The following is an 18,939-nucleotide window of genomic DNA, read 5'->3' as shown; positions in this document are numbered from 1 at the left end:
CTGGCGGTGATGCCGGCGGTGGATCTGGCGGCGATGCTGGCGGTGGATCTGGTGGCGGTCAGGACCAGCCCGGCAAGACGAGCCCCTACAGCTCCGGCTCGGTCGGCGGCGGCGCTGGCGGCAACTCCGGCAGCGGGTCTGGCGGTGACGCCGGCGGTGGCGCTGGTGGCGGCCAAAACCAGCCGGGCACTGCGAGCCCCTACAAGCAGGGCGACGCGATCAAGATGCCTTCGAAGAAGAAGAGGGCCATCCCCTTCGGCTGGAAGTGAGCCTGCTGGCTCGCCTCGGCTTCCCTCGATGGTGATGTATGCATCACCTGCCGCCAACGACTTTGCTCCTCGACATCCCGCCATCGGTGCTCGCGTTCGCCTCGACTGCGACTTCTCTGGTCTGGCCTCGAGGCCTGCGGTCGGTTTGGATGAAAACCTCCTCGCCCAGGTAGCCTGTCGGCGGCGCAGCAACCACCGTGCGCCTAACTGCCGGCTTCCATACCTCAGATGATCGACCCGAATTCCTACTGTTCCCCACCCTGTTGAGCTGTCTCTTTCGTCACATGCCTGGGCACGCCATGGCCCTCCCGTCTCGTTGCTGACACGGCTCGGCGACGACGAGCTGACGTCGCTAGAACACTATCCTTTGTCGCTTTTCGGGGCGTCTTGTTCAGCGATGCCCGAATCCAACATCCTTCTCCTTTCGCATTTCGACGGTCGCGCGGCACCCTGGGACGAGTCGACGCCTGGACGGCAGCGGCGCAAATGCGTGGCGACTCTGGCAGGGCGGGCGGTCGGACGGTGAGCCGGCCGGGATGGGAAGCCTGCTGCTGCTGCTGCTCGACTCTCTTCCACGCGCTCCGCTTTGGCTTTTTGGGCCTGGCGCGTGTGGAGCGGCTGGACTGGCCCTGGGCTGGCTTGGTGCTCGTCCGGGTCGGCTGGAATTTCTGGGCCGGGCGCCCGGTCCCCTCTTGAAGCGGTCCGCGGGCCCAGGCAGGCCAGGGTGTGGGCGGCAGGCACTTCCTTCTCGCCATGACCTCCCCAGCTGCCCACCACCTCCCCAGCTGCCCACCCCCTTCCCTTGCAAACCACCCCAAGGACCCGCGCCTAATACGCTCAGCCGCTCTCCCACATTCCACCATGCAGATCTGCAACCACGTCTACTACGTCACGGGCGGCGCATCCGGCCTGGGAGCAGCGACGGTCGAGCTGCTCCACTCGCTCGGCGCCTACGTCGGCATCCTCGACCTCGACCTCGACCGCGCCGAAAAGCTCGCAGCCCAGCTCAATGCCACCACCGCCTCGGCGCTTCCCGGAAACTCGTCGACCACCGGCCAGGGCAACGCACCGCGCGCCGCCGCTTTCCGCGTCGACGTGTGCTCCGAGGAAGACGTCGTCGCCGCCCTCGCCGGCTGCGATCGCCTCTGGACCGACGTTCCTGTCGGCGGCGTCGTCAACTGCGGCGGTGTCGGTATGGCCGGCAAGGTGATCAACGCCGAGGGCGAGCCCTTTGTGAGTGGCAGATCGGTCCCCATAGCCCCGCTCCTCATAGCCCCGCTCCGTGTCCTCGTCGATGTCGATGGCGTTGCCCATCTAACAGACCGCATCTCCCCTCTGCCTTTCTTCGCCCTCGACCCCCTCTCTACGTCCACGCAGGACCTGGAGACCTTCCGCAAGGTGGTCGACATCAACCTGATCGGCACGTTCAACGTCACTCGCCTCGTCGCGGCGCGGCTGGTGCGCGACCTCGCCAAGCCCATCCCCAAGCCCACCGCATCCACAAAGGAGCTCGGCGTCATCATCAACACGGCCAGCGCCGCCGCCCTCGAGGGACAGAGCGGCCAGGCCGCCTATGCCGCCAGCAAGGGCGGCGTCCTCTCCATGACCCTGCCCCTCTCCCGGTGCGTCTGCCCCATCCGGCGCGAGTGCTGCTGCTGCTGCTTCGGGGACTAGTTCGGCTGATCCATTTTCTCTTCTCGTCGACTCTTCGATGGCGACTGTGACGACGACGGCGCTGCAGGGATCTGGCGTGGTTTGGAATCAGGAGCATGACCTTGACACCGGCCCTCTTCTCGACGCCCATGATGCAGCAGCTGCCGGACCGAGGTGAGCCTCCTCGATGCAGCCCGCTACATCCCTCCCACGCTGACCGTTTCTCAAACCCACATTGACCTTCCACAATCTCTAACTCCCGCCTCGATGATCTGCGAACGCCGCACCACACAGCCAAGGCGCAGATTCTCAAGTCGGCCGAGTTCCCCGTCCGCTTTGGCGAGCCAGACGAGTTCGCCCACGCCGTCAAGATGGTCATCGAGAACCCCATGCTCAACGGCTCCTACATCCGCCTCGATGGCGCCACCCGTCTCGGTAAGCTCTGAACCCGTCACAGCCGCAGGTGCAGGTGCAGACAGAGACGGATCGATCGAGGCGCGGGCGACAAGCGACAAGCGACGAGCGACGAGCGGCAAGCAGAAGACAGCAGTGGCAGCGGGGGACTGGAAAGGCACGATGTTGCATCAACGTCCGGAGTCGGGTCCCTCGACAAGCGGAGTCGGACCCAGCCAGGTGGTGGAGCGTCGGACGGTATCTGGCGAAGCGAGGCAAGCCGATCTGGCTCCGGTCGACCGAGTTCACTCGTCGTCGTAGCTGAACTTGATCGAGCTGTGGAACGCGAGGGCAGATGATGGGTGGAGCAGTCGAGTGGGTCAGCGACGGCACTCTCGCAGTCTTGACGCCTCTGCCCCTCCGGCGCCCACTCTGGAGCCAGGGGCCGGGAACAGGGAGCAGAGGGCATGCCCAACCGAACCGGACCGGACGGGACGGGACGGGACTCACTGCGTGCCATAGGTATCAATCTCGCCGCCGCGGTAGCTTCCGCGCTTCTTCTTGTTCTTCTCCTTGGTGAAGCCCTTGCCGCGCGTCACGATGAGGTCGGCGCTGGCCTTTGCGCCCCAGTCGCCGGCGCCCGGCTTGGCGTCGTACGACATGTCCTTCATCCGGTCATCGAGGTACGTCACCTGGTCCGCCTTGACGCGCTGGAACGGCGTGTTCTGCGCGCCACCCCGAGCCGCTCCGCCGCTGCCGCCGCCGCCATTCTTCTTGCCCGACCCGGCAGGTGGCGTGGCGTACAGCGGGTTGGGCTGCCACTCGGCCACGACGGGCGCCGCGGCGGCACCGGCGGCGGTCTTGAGCTTCTTGGACTTGTGCGCGTCCGGGTCGACGTTGGGTGGCGTCGTCGCCTTGTCGGCCGACGAGGCAGAGCTGCTGCTCGAGTCCGAATCCGAGTCCGAGTCCGAGTCCGAGTCCGAAGACGAGCTGCTGCCGCTGCTGCTGTCGCTGCTGTCACTGTCGCTGCTGTCGCTGTCGCTGTCACTGCTGCTGCTGCTGCTGCTGCTGCTGTCGCTGTCGCTGTCAGAGGAAGAGTCGCTGTCGGACTCGGACGACGACGACGAGGATGGGGATGCTGCCTTCCTCTTCTTGGAGTTGGGGGCGGGAGCAGCTGGTGCCGCCTTCTTGGTCTCCTTCTTCTCTTCCTCATCCGACGACGACGACGAGTCGCTCTCGCTGTCGTCGTTCTTGACCGTCTCGGAGGTCTCGGAAGAGTGGTGGGAAGCGGGTGCGACGGCGGCGGTGATCGAGGCGGCCTCGACTTCCTTTGCGTCGTTGGCGTCCGAATCGGAGCTGGAGCTCGAGTCCGAGTCCGAGTCGCTGTCAGACGAGGACGACGACGAGGACGACGAAGAGGACGACGAAGAGGACGATGAGCTGTCGTCAGAGTCGGACGAGTCGTCGCTGCTGCTCGAGTCCTCGTCCATCTTTTCGGCCTTTGGCTTCTCCTTGTCGTCGTCGTTGTCGTCGTCGTCGTCGGAGCTGTCGCTGTCGGAGCTGTCGCTGTCGGAGCTGTCGTCGTCGCTCGAGGAGTCGCTGCTCTCACTGTCGGACTCGTCTCCGCTGTCATCCGATTCATCGGACGACGAAGGCGATGCTGCATCGGGTGCTGGCGCCGGGGCGGCCTTGGCCTTTGATGCGGTGGTGGAGGGCGATGCCCATTCCTTTTTGGGGCTGTTCTGGATGGCGGTGACGAGGTGCTTTGCCATCTCCTTTGCGGCGTTGGCGGGCGCCTGGGCCTCTACGGGCGCGGCGCTGAGGAGGGAAGGTGCGACGGCGGGGGCGTGCTCCTGGAGGAAGGCGTGGACCATCTGGAAGGTCTGCACCAGCGCTGGGTCGGTGATGGGCGTGGCCGGCGTCGTGGACGTTGAGGCCTTGAGGGGCGTGCTGGGCGCCGATTTTTTGCCCATGTTGGCGGGAGATGGAGGGAGGCGGTGAGGAGTCAGGGGGAGAGAGAGAGGGAGGGTGTGGATCGAGGAAGGTGGCTGTCGAGGGTCAGGACGAAGATGGCGGGGCGAGCAAGGGCGGAGGTTCGAGGCGAGGCCAACCAGCCACCGCCGCCGCCCGTCCAAAAAAAATCCCGGCTGGCCGCGGGCAGGCGGGCTGGCGGCGGGCTGCAACCCTGCGTTTCGACCTGAGCCCCACGATTTTGATTTCTTCGCCGCGCTCCGCATCTGCATGCCCGAGTCCCGCAACACGGGCAGGCCTCCAACGTCGGCTCCGGCCTAACGGGCCCTGGAAGAAGCCAAGCGGGCGGCTGCAGGCCAACTTGAGGTGGAGAAGCCCCAGGCGGAAGCGGCCGAGGGACCAGCCTGCACCCCGACCTGTCTAGCCTGCTTGCTTGTTGGCTTAGCTTGGTGACCTGCCCAGCCTCCCCCCGCTCCTGCTCTTGCTATCCTCTCTCCCACCTTGCCCACTGGCTTCAAGCAGCCGCATACACCTCGAACGCCGCAGCTCGAGCGCTACTCATCTACATCATCTCTGCCTGCTTGCCTGCCACGACTTCCTCCCTCGTCCTACCCGGCCAAAGATGACCCAGACCGAGGACCGCTCCGCCTTCCACCTCCTCGGCCACCCGCTGCCCGCCATCATCGACCTGGACAGCACAGCGGGCGGCACCGTGGACCTCTTCATCCTCTCGCTCTCCAAGCCCGTCCTCCTCTTCCTCTACCCGCAGTCTACCTCCTCTGCCGCCCTCCTCGCATCCTACGCCCAGCACCTGCCACCGCTGCGGCGCATCGAGCCGGACCTGCACATCTTTGGCCTCTCGACCCAGCCCCACGCAGAGCAGCTGCACGACGTTGCAAAACACGACATCCCCTTTCCGCTCCTCAGCGACGAGCACCGCCAGCTGACACAGGCGCTCGACATCCCGACCGTACCGGCGCAAGGGTCCACCTCGGTGTTCAAGCACCTCACCCTCCTGCTCAACGGAGGCCAGATCACCCGCATCGACTTCCCCATCGACAGACCGGAAGAGGCGGCCGTAAGAGCCCTCCGCCTCCTCGTCAGCGAGGAGGAGCTCATGCGCCAGGTCGAAGAGAGGGACGCAAAAGCGGCGGCAGCAGCGGCGGCGGCGACTGCCCAAGCATAGAAGAGCGTCCGAGTGCAGAGCACCCTCGACGCCCCGCTTGCTCGCTCACGCACGGCGATGCTACGTCTCAGGCCGCGGTCCAGGCCCTTTTCTGTTGTCCGGCGACGCTGGCCTGTGACGACCGTCGCGGCGCCTTTGGCTTGGTTTCGGAGGCAGATGAGGAAGCTTAGAGTACAGTGAAACGATACCAGACGAGACCCGAGGGATGGAGAGCCAAGGAGGGTGGGGTACGATCGACCAGCCTGCGCAGGAGTGCCTGCTGTGGGGCGAGGAGCGAGGGCGGCGGGGCCAAGCTCGGCCTGCCCCTTTTGCAATGGTGGCGAGGTTGCCTTGCCCGGACAGGGAGGGACGGCGATCAGAATCCTCGACCGCGGCCACGTCCTCCGCCTCGTCCACGACCACGGCCTCGTCCACGATCGCCGCGGCCGGCTGCGTCCTTTGGCTTGCGCACGCCCTTTGGCTTGGGCCCGTCATCGACGAGGAGCATGTCGAGGGGAAGGGCGTCGGGGAGGATCCAGTAGCGGATGTTGTTGCCGCGGATCGAGAGGGTGTCGAGCGAGAGCGGGTCGCGGCCCTTGACGGTCATCTTGACCGTCTTGAGGTAGGTGTTCATCTGGATGTCGACGCCCGTGACGGTGCCGTGGACGATGGTGCCGTTCTTGAGCTCGATGGTGACCGACTCGTTGTTGAGCTTCATCAAGAACCTGGGCGGCGAGTGGTGGTGGCGGCGGCGGCGGCGGCGGCGGGTCGGGAAGAGAAGGATGTCAGCGCGGATGTCCAAGGTCAGAAGGCGAAGCGCAGCAGCAAGCGAGGAGGGAAGGTCGCGGGAAGAGAGAAACGCAGAATGGCCTACCTGACGAGCTTCATCCTGGCAGCAGTTGAGCACCCGCGAGCGGAGTGCGATCGGAGAGGAGGAAGATGGAGTGAAGAAGGATACGGTGGAGGAAAGGGGGGTGGGATGTGCCTTGACCCTGTTCTGGCTGTGTCGGCCTTGTCTGATGATCCGCGGCCCTCGTTCAAAAGGGACGGCAGAGGATGCAGAGGTTACTGCTGCGCAGCGAGAATGGGGAGTCCGGCGAGGGGGAGAGGGGGGAAAGCTTGGGGGTGGTGGTGGTGGTGGTGGAGGCGTTGCTTCTGCAGGCGAGCGAGCGATATGAGACGAGGCGGCGGAGGCGGCCAGGGCGGTCCCCGCAAAATGTCCGCCCGACAGCCTCAGCCGATGGACCATCGGCCCCCAGAGAGCCCGATGTCGATCTGCACCTGTGGTCCCGATCAGCATCCCGCAGCGCGTTGGGGCGGCGCGTCGCGAGCGAGCGGACAGAGGGTCCTTCTGGTTGCTTGCCTGCCTGCCTCCACCCTGGCCTTGACGAGCAAGCAAGCAAGCAAGCAAGCAAGCCGGCTGCTTGGCTTCAGAGATTCTAGATTTTGGCGGGCGGTCGGGCTGGGCTGGGCGCCAGAGCAGCCCACGTTGGGACAGGCAGCTAGCACACCCTTGCCTCCCCCCTCCCCCTCACCTCCTCGTCCTGCCTTCGCCTTGAGCCCAGCAACCCCTCCTCGTCCGACGTTCCTCTCCCCCACCCGCCAAACCACCTCTCTCAATGCCCGGCCTCTGTTTCGTCTCCCGCTGAACCCCCGCCGCCTCGATCCCGCAACCACGCGCACGGCCGCTCCTCGATGGGCATCTCGGGCCTCCTCCCCCTCCTCAAGGACATCCAGTCGCACCGCCATGTAGCAGACTACCGCGGCCAGACGCTCGGCATCGATGCCTACGTCTGGCTCCACCGCGGCGCCTACGGCTGCGCACGCGACATCCTAAACGGCCTGCCCACCGACCGCTACATCGCCTACGCCGTCGGCCGCATCCGCATGCTCCAGCACCACGGCGTCAAACCCTACCTCGTCTTTGACGGCGACAAGCTGCCCGCAAAGCAGGGCACCGAAGACGACCGCGACCAGCGCAGGCGCGACAACCTCGAAAAGGCGCGCTCCCTCGAACGCGCCGGAAAAGCCCACGAGGCCCGCGACCTCTATGCAAAGTGCGTCGACATCACCCCCGCCATGGCCTACCAGCTCATCAAGCTCCTCCGCCGCGAGGGGATCCCCTACGTCGTCGCACCCTACGAGGCAGACGCCCAGCTCGCCTACCTCGAGCGCCACGGCATCATCGACGGCATCATCACCGAGGACTCGGACCTCCTCGTCTTTGGCTGCGAAAAGGTCCTCTTCAAGCTCGAGCAGGCCGGACAGTGCATCGAGATCCTCCGCTCCCGCTTCGCCCTCACCCGCCAGGTCATCCTCTCCGGATGGACCCCCGTCGAGTTCCGCCAGATGGCCATCCTCAGCGGCTGCGACTACCTCCCCTCGATTGTCGGCATGGGCCTCAAAAACGCCCACCGCCTGCTGCGCAGGTACAAGACCGTCGAAAAGGTCCTCCAGGCCGTCCGCCTCGAGGGAAAGATGCGCGTCCCCGCCACCTACGCCCGCGAGTTCCGCAAGGCCGAGCTCACCTTTGTCCACCAGCGCGTCTGGGACCCGCGGCAGGCCAGGATGACGACTCTGACCCCGCTGCCCGACGGCACCCTCGATGAGATGGTGCCCTTCATCGGCGCCCCTATCGACGATGAGCTGGCCAGGCAGATTGCCGAGGGCGACGTCGACCCCGTCACGCGCCTGCCCATGGTTGACCTCGTGCCATCGCAGCAGAGGCCGTCGACATCGGCGGCGGCGGCGGCGGCGGCGGCGGGAGCAGGGGCCGGGAGCCTGGCGAGGGCTGGCTTCGTGGCCAACCCGAGGAGCACGAGCTGGACCGGCTCGGCCAGCGGGCCGTCGCGTCCGGCCGCTCTTGCGCGATCGACGACGACGACCGCGGCAGGAGGCGGCTCCGGACCGTCCCTCTCGCCCTTCTACCGATCGTCGAACGGTCCCACCAAAAAGCCCGTGTCGACCGAGGCCGGCCTGCAGACGATCAAGAACTTCTTCGGGTTCAAGCCGTCCACCCCCAAGGCCAAGCTCGGGGCGACTGCAAGGGCCGTCGAGTCCACCGTCCTGTCCGGCTCAAGCAGGGACGACGTCGTGGCAGGCAAGCCATCGCCGCTGTCTGAGAGGGACACGAACGTTGTCGCACAGCCATCGTCGCCTCTTCCATCCTCGAGCCCCTTCGCAGTCGACAAGGGAAAGCGAAAGGCAGCCGACGCGGTTGAGGTGGACGAGAACTCAAAGCTGGGCAATGCTGACGACGAGACGCCTCGGCCCGTCAAGAGCAAATTCTTCAAGAAGGCGATCGAAGAAAGTCCAACGGCGGTGGCGCCCGGCCCACTCGGAGACTCAAGAGCCGCGGGCATTGCAGGCGCCGCTGCCACCGCAGCAGCAACGGCGGAGGCGGCGGCCTCGACTTACCTGGAGCTGGACGGCAGAACGCCCAAACGCGGCGTTCCGAGCCTCTCGCAGGCGACGCCATCGAAGATCTGGGAAGGCTGCGAAGACATGGACGAGTTCATCAAGTCGTCGCCGCTGCAGCAGCAACAGCGAGATGGCTCGGGCTCAGGGCGGCAGAGTAGCAGCCGATTGCAGCAAGTGCTGCGTGAGCCGGACTCGTTTCCGGAGCCGTCCCCCTTTGCCACGCCATGGGACGAAGGTGGACAAACGCAGGACATTGTCGAGTCTCTGCTCGCCGAAGGCGAGACGCAGCAAAGCAGCCTGGCCGGTGTCAGCATCATCGCTCAGGCGACGCCGACCAAACGGAAGCGACAACGGCTCGTCACTAGGGCGGAAGACGACGCCGCAAACGACTCGGACCACAGTAGCGGCTTCATCTCCAGCCCCGCGTCGTCGGTGCGGCCGCAGCGGCGGCACCGCCGAATGAGCTCCGACGCCTTTGGCGAGTCCGCCGACGAGGGCCGTCCGGGCGATGACGAGGAGGACGACACGATGCCATCGTCGCCCATCTCGCCGATCAAGGCTCGCATCGGCAAGACGGCGGAGCTGCAGTGGATGGACAGCGACCTGACTTCCGCATCGGTCGAGGTCCAGGCATCGTCGGACCCAATCGAGCCAGACGACCTCCTGCAGCCTCTGCAGCAGCAGCCGCAGCAGCAGCAGCAGCAACAGCAGAGCAAGGCCGAAGACGTGGCGAAGGCGGTGGGACGAAGCTTGATGGCCCAGTTCGGCTGGCAGGGCGGCGTCGGCAGCGGCACCTCACCACCTGCACTGGGTGTCGCTGCCGCGAGCAAGAAGATCTCGCCTCCGCCCGGACGCAAGGGCATTCGCAGCGTGTCGGACCAGACGCCGATCCGACCATCGACCGGCGCGGCGCTGCAGCCGATCTCAAATCGTACGCCGACGCCAATCGTCGCGGCTGCGGGGAAGGCGTCTGCGCCGCTGGTCAAGCTTGAGGCCTTCCGATACGGCAACGGCAACGGCGCCGGGCCCGGCCACACCGCAGCCTCTCCAGCCAGCGCAGCGGGAGGCCTGAGCACCCCGGGCACGAAGGCAAAGATGCTGCGGACGGTCTCGGACTCTGTCGGACCGACGGCGGCGTCGAGCGAGGCCAAGAAGGCCAGGCCCACGCCGAGCCGGGCCGTTTCGTGCTCGACCAAGGCGCGATTGACGTTCATCGGCGACGACGACGCTGAGAACGACGCAGGCATGGCGGAGACAGCGGTGGCGGGCGCGGCTGGCATCCGAGCCAACCGACTGGAAAGGTTCCGCTTCACTGGCGGCGGTGGCGGCGGCTAAGGAAAGAGCACACACTCGCAGAGCATCGACTTGCGGGACATCGACATCGACCCCGCTTTCTTTGGCTCGCCGCAGCGGCGCTGCCGCACCTTCGCCCGCAACATGGGGCAACATCTCGGCATCTCTCTCGACCCATCGGCATCATAATGATTTCTGCACGCTTCCCACACCATCTCTCTGTAGCATTCCCCCATTCGATTCCGATTCGACCCTGCCCCTGCCCAGCCGGGCTTCTGCTGAAATTGCCACGCACCCACCTGCACCGACTCGCCAACTTCGTCGAGCGGACGCTCCCGACGCACGCGAGCACACACCCTGATCCGCACTGGTACAGCGCCTCGGCATCGGCAACAGTATCGGATCCAAGCATGCCCTCGCTACAGCTTCGACAGTCTGTCGGGACACCGAGGAGGGGAAGGAGTGGAAGGACGGGAGATCTGTCGCAACAAGGGGGGAAGCAGGAGCAGGAAGGTGGTCAGTCTCCCGTTCGTGGCTTCAGTTGCCATCGATCGATCGCCGGTGCGCCCTCCCAGGATGTGCGAGATCTCGATGCATGGAGAGCGACGGCGTCGAAGCGTCAGTCGATGAAAGTTCATGATCAACAGTCCCGCGGACCGACAGAGGCAGCGGTCGGGGGAGACGAATCATCACCCCGAACCCGCGTCCCCGCCGGCGCGGCGTCAGAGGATTGACAGATTGATTGATAGAAGTTGAACGTTTTCCTCATCCGCTCCTGCCGTCGCTCTCTCATATGGTCGGATCGGCGGTGATCAACGCAAAGGTGTGAGTATGGGATGCTCACCTCGAAACAGGGCGTAGGGAAAGCAGGGGCAGAGGGCTGGTGGTGAGAAGAAGAGCGTGGCCCCGCTCGTCCTTGGCTGCCTGACGAGAAGCTGAATTTTTGCGCTGCCCGACTTGGCCGCGACTCGTCCTCGGAGCCGCCCCTCTGGCTGTCCGGAACGCACGGGCCGACCGAGACCCGAGGTGGTAGCTGCACCTGCACCCGCTCCTGGACCTGGTTCTGGCCTCCTCGACCTTTTGGCTTCGTTCCCTTTGTCCACCATCCCCGCCACGCCACGCCGCCTCGATTCCCCCTTGTCACTTGCCCGCTGCTTCTACCGCCGACACCACCATCGACAAAGGGACGACGCCATATACCCCCTCTTGAGCCCGTCTGCCCGCGTCCTACGCCCCTTTGTCGTCCCCGCCCTTACCCTGGCCCTCTCCGCCCCCGCAGCAAGCTCAATCACCAGTGGCAGCATCGTTTCTCAGTCCCAGCAGCGACCCTCCACCTCGAACGGGCCTTTCGCAAGCTAGAGTCGCCTCGCCCCTGCTCCCGCACCTTCCGTGCTGCCACTGGCCCCCTCCCTCTCTACGACGCAGAACCTCCCCCGCCCAACTTGCGCCCACCATGATCTCGGCCTTCTTCATCTTCAATCAAAAGGGCGAGGTGCTCATCTCCCGCCTCTTCCGCAGCGACCTGAAGCGCAGCATCGCCGACATCTTCCGCATCCAGGTCGTCTCGAACCCAGACGTGCGCTCGCCCATCATCACGCTCGGCAGCACCAGCTTCTTCCACGTCCGCCACGAGAATCTCTACCTCGTCGCCGTCACCAAGTGCAACGCCAACGCCGCACTCGTATTCGAGTTCTGCTACCGCGTCATCGGCATCGGCAGGTCCTACTTTGGCGGCAAGTTTGACGAGGAGGCCGTCAAGAACAACTTTGTCCTCATCTACGAGCTCCTCGACGGTGCGTGGCGTTGCCGGTGACTGGTGCAGGAAGTGGGTCATCCGATCGTAGGCGTAGGGATGGCGGCTGACCTGACTGTCTGGCTCTCCGCTGCGACTTGACGCTTCCCACTTGCAGAGATCCTCGACTTTGGCTACCCGCAAAACAGCGAGATCGACACGCTAAAGATGTACATCACCACCGAGGGCGTCAAGTCGGAGCAGGCGGTGCGCGAGGACTCGTCCAAGATCACCATCCAGGCGACGGGAGCCACCAGCTGGAGGAGGGCCGACGTCAAGTACCGCAAGAACGAGGCATTTGTCGACGTCATCGAGACGGTCAATCTGCTGATGAGCAGCAAGGGTGAGCATGGCCGGCAGCAGGGCGGGCGGGGTCAGCGAGGGCGACTCTGACGTTCACTCTGTCTTGCATCATGGTCGTTGCCTCTCGACAGGAACGGTGCTGCGGGCCGACGTCGACGGCCAGATCCTAATGAGGGCCTACCTGAGCGGCATGCCAGAGTGCAAGTTCGGGCTCAACGACAAGCTGGTGCTGGAGAAGAGGTAGGTGGCTGCAGCACGCCGCTATGTCGCAAGTGTGACCCCTCCTGACTTGCCCTGCTATCCTCTTACCGCCCATGTGCGGCTGCAGCGATCGGAATCGTGGCAAGGTGGACGCGGTCGAGCTCGATGACTGCCAGTTCCACCAATGCGTCAAGCTGGGCAAGTACGACACGGACCGCAGCATCAGCTTCATCCCCCCAGACGGCGAGTTTGAGCTGATGAGGTGAGTCGGCCCTGATCAGAGCTTGCGGCGGTTGTCCCAGTTGATTTGCACGGCTCACATCCCGGCCACTCCTCCGCACCCTCCCCTGATCCGCAGGTATCGCTCGACGACGAATGTCAACCTTCCCTTCAAGGTGCACCCGATCGTCAAGGAGGTCTCCAAGAGCCGGGTCGAGTACACGATCAACCTGCGCGCCAACTTTGACGCCAAGCTGAGCGCCAACAATGTGGTGCTGCGCATCCCGACGCCGCTCAACACGACCAACGTCAAGTGCCAGGTGTCGCTGGGCAAGGCGAAATACGTGCCGGCGGAAAACGTCGTGGTGTGGAAGTGAGTGCCCGTGGCGTACCGCTTGTACCCTTTCTCGCCTTGGTCATCGACGAGGTCACGGTCGCTGATGTGCCGTGTCGATCGTTCCCCCTCGCTGCGCTGCTCTTCGCCCGACAGGATCCCGAGGATGCAGGGCATGTCCGAGACGACGTTTACGGCCGAGGCCGAGCTGAGCTCGACGACGCACCGCAAGGCGTGGACCAAGCCGCCGATCGAGGTGCAGTTCCAGGTGCTCATGTTTACGGCGTCGGGCCTGCTCGTGCGCTTCCTCAAGGTGTTTGAGAAGAGCAACTACCAGAGCGTCAAGTGGGTCCGGTACCTCAGCCGGAGCAACGGTAGCTACCTCATACGCTTCTAGAGGAGAGAGAGAGAGAGAGAGGGAGAGCGCGCGCGCGCAGGCCGCGATGGCGAATGATGCATTGGAACATGGGCGTCGAGATGATCGTGTGTCACCGTGTGGGTCCGGACGTGGCTGCGCGACGGGAGCAGGGCCTCCTCCCCGCACTCGCTCGCCCCTAACTTACGGCCGTAAGCAGCAAGCAGCAGGTTACCTCCGGCAGCCATCGGGCTTCGACCGGACATCACGGCAACCCGAGTTTCTCCCCGATATTTTCTCTTGGACGAATCGGGATCGACCGCCGCTCGGTCTCGGCGATAATCGAGTCGGTAAGCCCGTGAGCTCGGGGTTTGCCGTGCGTAAAGTCCGTGGCGGCGGTAGGTCCGGTTGCTGCGTGGTCAGTGCGGCAGGCAAGCTTCGGCACCTGTTCGCAGACGTGCAGCCAGGTGCAGGAAGGCAGGGCCGGGACGGGCGAGATCTTCGAGCTGGATCGATGCACGCACTTGGCGAGTGCGTTCCTTCGTTGTGTCGCCTGCCCAACCCTGGCTTGCTGGCCTGGCCTGGCCTTGCTCGCAAACTGCAGCGAGGCCGTTCCATCCGCCCAGGTCGAAGCTGTCCATCCGCAGCTGGCTTGCTTGCTTGCTTGCTCTCTGCCTCGCTCGTTGGCTAGCCGTGCCGCTGCGCGAGCCGCAGAGGATCTCGCTTGGGTAGAGAGGGGCACCGAGCCGGTATAAGACCAGCCCCCTCCTTCCACCTCCTCCTCCACCCCTCTCTCCTCTCCATCCACCCACGCATCGAACATCCTCGCGCACACGCAACCTACCAACCTCACATCCAACCTGTCTCGCCCCTTCTTCGCCTCACCACAAGCCCCTCCTCCACCATGGTTGCCAAGATCGCCGTCGTCGTCTGGTCGCTCTACGGCCACGTCGCCAAGCTGACCGAGTCGGTCGTCGAGGGCCTCAAGAGCACCGGCGCCCAGGTCGACGTCTACCAGTTCTCCGAGACGCTCACCGACGAGATCCTCACCAAGATGCACGGCCAGAAGCAGATCATCAGCCACTACCCCGTCATCACCCCAGCCAAGCTCGTCGAGTACGACGGCATCGTGAGTCGGCCCCGCGACCCGTAGCGCCCCCTCATCCTGCCTGGTCTTGCTGACGGCGTTCGTTCCGCGAATCTTGTACCTGCTCCTGTTTCTCGTCTCCGCCCTGTCACCATCCACGCAGATGTTCGGCTTCCCCACCCGCTACGGCCGCGCCCCCTCGCAGGTCTCGGCCTTCTTTGACGCTACCGGCAGCCTCTGGGCCAAGGGCGAGCTGATTGGCAAGTTCGGCGCCACCTTCACTTGCACTGCCTCGCAGCACGGCGGCAACGAGACCACCCACCTCACCACCCTCCCCTTCTTTGTCCACCACGGCATCAACGTGAGTCCGATCGAGCCGGACCTTGTCGATCCGAGTCGCGCTGCCTGTCGCACCTCTGGACGCTCTGGCTGACTACTGCATACCGCATCCTCGCTCTTGCCGTCCGCTTTCCACCCCTCGACAGTACGTCCCCCTCGGCTACCGCGCCTTTGCCCTTCAGAGCGGCCTCGACGAGGTCCACGGCGCCTCGGCCTACGGCGCCGGCAGCATCGCCGCCGGCGACGGCTCCCGCCAGGTCTCGGCCAACGAGCTCGCCATCGCCAAGACCCAGGGCGAGAGCTTCGCGCAGGTCGTCAACACCTACGTCAAGGGCAAGTCGGCCTAAGCGCGTGCGCGTGCCCAAGGCAGGCCTCCCTCTGCATCGCCAGACACATACCCTCCATCCCCTGGCCAGCCGCCGGTTGTAACGAGGCGGTTGTTAGAAGTCGAAAAGTTCCGGCGCAGTGGTAATGCAATCTGCTGCTCTACTTACCAGCCTGAGGACGACCAAGCTACCTGTCTGTGTCCGTTGTTCAGTGGTACGTATGGCGAGCTCCCCCTCCTCACCAATCAAGGATTCTAGATCGAGGGCTGGCCAGCCAGGCCCAAGCCATCTGACAAAAGGCTGCGCACAGGCCTGGCAAAACGGTGGGAACATAGCGGAGGCAAAAGGAAAAGGAAACTCCAAATCCGGGAATCGAACCCGGGTCTGCACCGGTCACATCCTCGGCGAAGAGGGCGCATGACAAGGTGCCGTCATAGCCACTAAACTAATTCGGAGGCGATGTTCAGGGCACCAAAAGAATAATATATAATACAAAGATGGTGGGGACATCATTTGAGACCGCACAGGTGACAGCAAAGCACACGCCAGCGAGGCTGCCACGCTGGAAGAAGCGGGCGGGCGAGGCAGGGAGCGAGAGCAACACTAGTCTGCTACTCCCCTCCCCGCCCCGCTGGCCTGCCTGTTCGCTGCTCACGACCACCACCTTCCCCCCCTCTGCTCGTCGTCTGGACGACCTCTTGCTCCAACTGCCGCCGTTCCGCCCCGTTCCACTCCGCTCCGACCCAATTCTCGCCCGCCGACTTCTGCGGACTGGTCCGTGATCTCGATGACGCTGCTCCAGCTCGGCTTCTGCGCCGCCTCCATCTACTCGACCTTTCTCCTCTGGGGGCTGCTGCAAGAGAGGCGTGAGTAGGGAGCAGGCGCGCGGCGCCGTCTGGCCACCTGTCGGGCTGAAACACCATCTCACCTTCTCTCGTTTTGCCCTCCTGCCCGTATCGATCTCGTCCTCGCCCTACCGCCCCTGCCTGCAGTCACCAAGACGCCATACATTGCCGCGGCGACGCTCCTCCACCCGAACCCGCAGCCAGAGTTCTTTCGCTCGCCGCTGTTCCTCAATGCGATACAGGCATCCCTCTCTGCCCTGACGGCGTGCATCTATCTCCTCGTCCGCAGCCGCGGCACCGGCCAAGGCCTCGTACAGGTCCTTGGCCTGCAGGCGCTCACGCCGTCCGGCGCGGCAAGGGCGCTCGAGGCGCAGCAGCTCAGCAAGATCGGTGCCAGCGGCAACGGCAACGCCACGGCGAATGGCAGCAACGGGCATGCCAAGCCCAACGGCGACGTTGCCGTCGTCAAGCCCGGGTGGATCTCGCCGCTGCTGCTGCGCTACCTGGCCATCTCGGCGCTCCAGTCGACGGCATCGCAGCTGGGCTTCCTGTCGCTGCGCTACATCAGCTACCCGACGCTGACGCTGGCCAAGTCGTGCAAGCTGGTCCCCGTCCTGATCATGAACGTGGTCCTCTACCGCCGCAAGTTTGCGCCGTACAAGTACGTCGTCGTCTCGCTCGTCACGGCCGGCATCTACCTGTTTATGGCGTTTGCGCCGGCCAAGGCGGGCGGCAAAAAGGCAAAGGGGCCCGAGTCGAGCAGCCTGCTGGGCCTGGCGCTCTGCCTGCTCAACCTGATCCTCGACGGGGCCACCAACAGCACCCAGGACGAGGTGTTTGCGCGCTACGGCAGGCAGACGGTCTCGGCGGGCCAGATGATGCTCGTCATGAACGCGCTCTCGGCGGTGCTCATGGGCGGTGCGCTGGTGCTGCCACTCCACCTCATCGGCTTCGGCGCTGGCGGCCACGGCTCGGGCTTGGGCTCGGGCTCGAGCTCGGGCTCGCAGCTGAGCGAGGCGCTGGCGTTCATCTCGCGCCACCCGGACGTGGTGCGGGACATGCTGTCGTACGCGCTGGCGGGGGCCGTGGGGCAGGTGGCCATCTTTGAGACGCTGCAGCGGTTCGGAAGCCTGACGCTCGTGTCGATCACGGTGACGCGCAAGCTGTTCACGATGCTGCTGTCGGTGGTGGTGTACAACCACCAGCTGAGCGCGCTGCAGTGGGTGGGCGTCGCCGTCGTCTTTGCGGGCATCGGGCTCGAGGCGCGCGAAAAGAGGCGCGAGGGGCTGGCCAAGCAGGTGCTGCGCGACGAGAAGAAGGCGCTGGCAAAGGACGCCTGAGGCATGGCCGCCCGTGTCTGTCCGAATGCACGCCTGCCTGGCCGTCGGCGGAAGCGGCTTCCCTTTCGCTCGACGGGGTTGTCTATTCGCTGCTGTTGTCTGATGCGGGAACCTGTAATACCATTGTGCCATCTAGAGCCATGACTTGCGCGATGGACAGTTTCCTTGCGCCAGGTGGTGTGTGGGCAGAGAGAGGGTCGAGCGAGAGGGGCACACGCTGAGTCCCGCGTCTTTGTGGCAGCGGGGCGCTTCTCCACTTTCTTTGGTTTGAGAGGCGCTCTATGCGTCAGGTGCCTCGACGCTCGTCTGTTTGCCTTTGCCTTGTGCCCGACCACCATCCTCCCTCCCCCAGAGGTCTCACCGGTCACCATCAGCCATGCTCCCCACGGCCTCCGCATCATCACAGCTACGCAGGCCTCTGGCCTCGGCTGCCACACTGCGCCGATTTGGAGCAGCCGTGCCCGCCAGGAGCACCGCCGCCACCCGACGCCTTCACTCTGCCTCGCCGCCACCCAGGCCAGCGTCGCTGTCGCTGTCGCTGTCGTCGTCTTCGCCCCCTCTCCCATCGAGGCAGGCGGCCGCGCGCAAGCTCCTCTTCGAACGCTCTGGCACTGGCGCCGGGCGCAACCTCGCCCCAGGATCTTGCCGCCCCTACTCGAGCGAGGGCGGGCCCAACCAGCAGCAGGTCCTGCAGTCGTTTGCCACGCCCTTTGCTCAGTTTGTCTACACCATCTCGCGCATCGCACGCATGATTACCGTCTCGGCCCTCGGCATCGCCGTCGTCGGTCTCGGAGGATACGAGGCGACCCACCAGTACATCGAGCACTTTGCCATGCCCCACGCACCCGCCTCGTCGTCCGTCGACGACCCGTGGGGCTGGAACGAGCAGCTGGGCGAAGAGAGCTGGTCGGGCTCCGGCAGCAGCGGCACCGACCGCCGCCTCGGCATCAAGGGACGTCATGCTGTCCGAAGCGCATGGATGTGCGTGCACTGGGGCGGCGGCATCTCGCCCGGCCTCATCCTCGGCGGCGCCGCATCGGGCTCCTCGGGCCTCGGTCGCACCGCCCAGTCCAGCATCGCCGGCCAGCGCGACCTTCACATCGAGGACGGCATGGTCATGGCGATGCGCTACCTCAGCGTCGCCCTCCAGGCCGCTCGCGAAAAGGGCATCGTCCTGCCCGACATTGACGCGGTGCGGGCGGGCCTGGCATCCTCGTCTGCGCCTCTGCACATCGACCCGACGGCGTTGGCGCTCGAGAGCAAGATGGCCTCGATCAGGGAGAGGCACGGCTCTCGCGGAGCGACGGCCAACGCCATCGAGGGTTACGAGAGGGTCTTTGACCTTCTCATGCTATCGGCTGCTGCCCCGTCGCAGGTCCAGAGCGGCGGCGACGCCCAGTCGGCCAAGCTGGTCCGACTGGCCACCAAGATCGGCGACCTCAACGCCGCAATCGGGCAGAAGACGGAAGCAGAGAGCTGGCTGCAGAAGGCGGTCGAGCTGGCAGGCGCAGGCAGCAGCGCATCCAGCCTAGCGGCGGCCTCGAGCGAGGCGGGCCAGGAGACGCTTCTCGCCACCGAGGCCGCTGCGGCAACAGGCGCACCATCGAGCAGCGCGGGCTGGTGGAGCGGCTGGC

At 65.3% G+C, this 18,939-nt stretch overlaps 9 protein-coding genes across 9 annotated transcripts in view; 7 read left to right on the top strand and 2 right to left on the bottom strand.

Moving 5' to 3' along the window:
• Nucleotides 1-1,130: 1,130 nt before the first annotated feature.
• PFL1_05521 (uncharacterized protein) lies at nucleotides 1,131-2,368 on the top strand (the record flags this gene model as incomplete). Its single annotated transcript, XM_007883057.1, has 4 exons — nucleotides 1,131-1,502; nucleotides 1,647-1,891; nucleotides 2,011-2,096; nucleotides 2,217-2,368. The coding sequence occupies 4 exons, from the start codon at nucleotides 1,131-1,133 to the stop codon at nucleotides 2,366-2,368; spliced, it is 855 nt and encodes a 284-aa protein (XP_007881248.1).
• A 252-nt stretch (nucleotides 2,369-2,620) lies between these two features.
• Nucleotides 2,621-4,288, bottom strand: PFL1_05520 (uncharacterized protein; the record flags this gene model as incomplete). The annotated part of the gene is made up of 2 exons (XM_007883056.1): nucleotides 2,621-2,651; nucleotides 2,826-4,288. The coding sequence occupies 2 exons, from the start codon at nucleotides 4,286-4,288 to the stop codon at nucleotides 2,621-2,623; spliced, it is 1,494 nt and encodes a 497-aa protein (XP_007881247.1).
• Nucleotides 4,289-4,908: 620 nt separating this feature from the next.
• On the top strand, nucleotides 4,909-5,472 carry PFL1_05519 (uncharacterized protein; the record flags this gene model as incomplete). Its single annotated transcript, XM_007883055.1, has 1 exon — nucleotides 4,909-5,472. The coding sequence occupies one exon, from the start codon at nucleotides 4,909-4,911 to the stop codon at nucleotides 5,470-5,472; it is 564 nt and encodes a 187-aa protein (XP_007881246.1).
• A 355-nt stretch (nucleotides 5,473-5,827) lies between these two features.
• PFL1_05518 (uncharacterized protein) lies at nucleotides 5,828-6,339 on the bottom strand (the record flags this gene model as incomplete). The annotated part of the gene is made up of 2 exons (XM_007883054.1): nucleotides 5,828-6,176; nucleotides 6,326-6,339. The coding sequence occupies 2 exons, from the start codon at nucleotides 6,337-6,339 to the stop codon at nucleotides 5,828-5,830; spliced, it is 363 nt and encodes a 120-aa protein (XP_007881245.1).
• An 807-nt stretch (nucleotides 6,340-7,146) lies between these two features.
• Nucleotides 7,147-10,206, top strand: PFL1_05517 (uncharacterized protein; the record flags this gene model as incomplete). The annotated part of the gene is made up of 1 exon (XM_007883053.1): nucleotides 7,147-10,206. The coding sequence occupies one exon, from the start codon at nucleotides 7,147-7,149 to the stop codon at nucleotides 10,204-10,206; it is 3,060 nt and encodes a 1,019-aa protein (XP_007881244.1).
• A 1,411-nt stretch (nucleotides 10,207-11,617) lies between these two features.
• Nucleotides 11,618-13,410, top strand: PFL1_05516 (uncharacterized protein; the record flags this gene model as incomplete). The annotated part of the gene is made up of 6 exons (XM_007883052.1): nucleotides 11,618-11,957; nucleotides 12,075-12,299; nucleotides 12,391-12,499; nucleotides 12,588-12,722; nucleotides 12,819-13,052; nucleotides 13,170-13,410. The coding sequence occupies 6 exons, from the start codon at nucleotides 11,618-11,620 to the stop codon at nucleotides 13,408-13,410; spliced, it is 1,284 nt and encodes a 427-aa protein (XP_007881243.1).
• Nucleotides 13,411-14,272: 862 nt separating this feature from the next.
• PFL1_05515 (uncharacterized protein) lies at nucleotides 14,273-15,141 on the top strand (the record flags this gene model as incomplete). The annotated part of the gene is made up of 3 exons (XM_007883051.1): nucleotides 14,273-14,497; nucleotides 14,619-14,816; nucleotides 14,941-15,141. 3 exons carry the CDS (start codon nucleotides 14,273-14,275, stop codon nucleotides 15,139-15,141), a joined length of 624 nt encoding a protein of 207 aa, XP_007881242.1.
• Nucleotides 15,142-15,907: 766 nt separating this feature from the next.
• PFL1_05514 (uncharacterized protein) lies at nucleotides 15,908-17,305 on the top strand (the record flags this gene model as incomplete). Its single annotated transcript, XM_007883050.1, has 2 exons — nucleotides 15,908-15,986; nucleotides 16,113-17,305. The coding sequence occupies 2 exons, from the start codon at nucleotides 15,908-15,910 to the stop codon at nucleotides 17,303-17,305; spliced, it is 1,272 nt and encodes a 423-aa protein (XP_007881241.1).
• Nucleotides 17,306-17,681: 376 nt separating this feature from the next.
• PFL1_05513 (uncharacterized protein) overlaps nucleotides 17,682-18,939 on the top strand; it is a gene marked incomplete at both ends in the record, with an annotated part of 1,847 nt that continues 589 nt past the window's right edge. The window contains one exon of the mRNA XM_007883049.1: nucleotides 17,682-18,925. Coding sequence (XP_007881240.1) covers nucleotides 17,682-18,925 — 1,244 coding nt within the window. The remainder of the gene's footprint in view (nucleotides 18,926-18,939) is intronic.

Source organism: Pseudozyma flocculosa (genome assembly GCF_000417875.1).
Source record: "Pseudozyma flocculosa PF-1 unplaced genomic scaffold scaffold00020, whole genome shotgun sequence".
NCBI lineage: Eukaryota > Fungi > Basidiomycota > Ustilaginomycetes > Ustilaginales > Ustilaginaceae > Pseudozyma > Pseudozyma flocculosa.
This window is presented reverse-complemented; position numbering and strand designations above follow the sequence as displayed.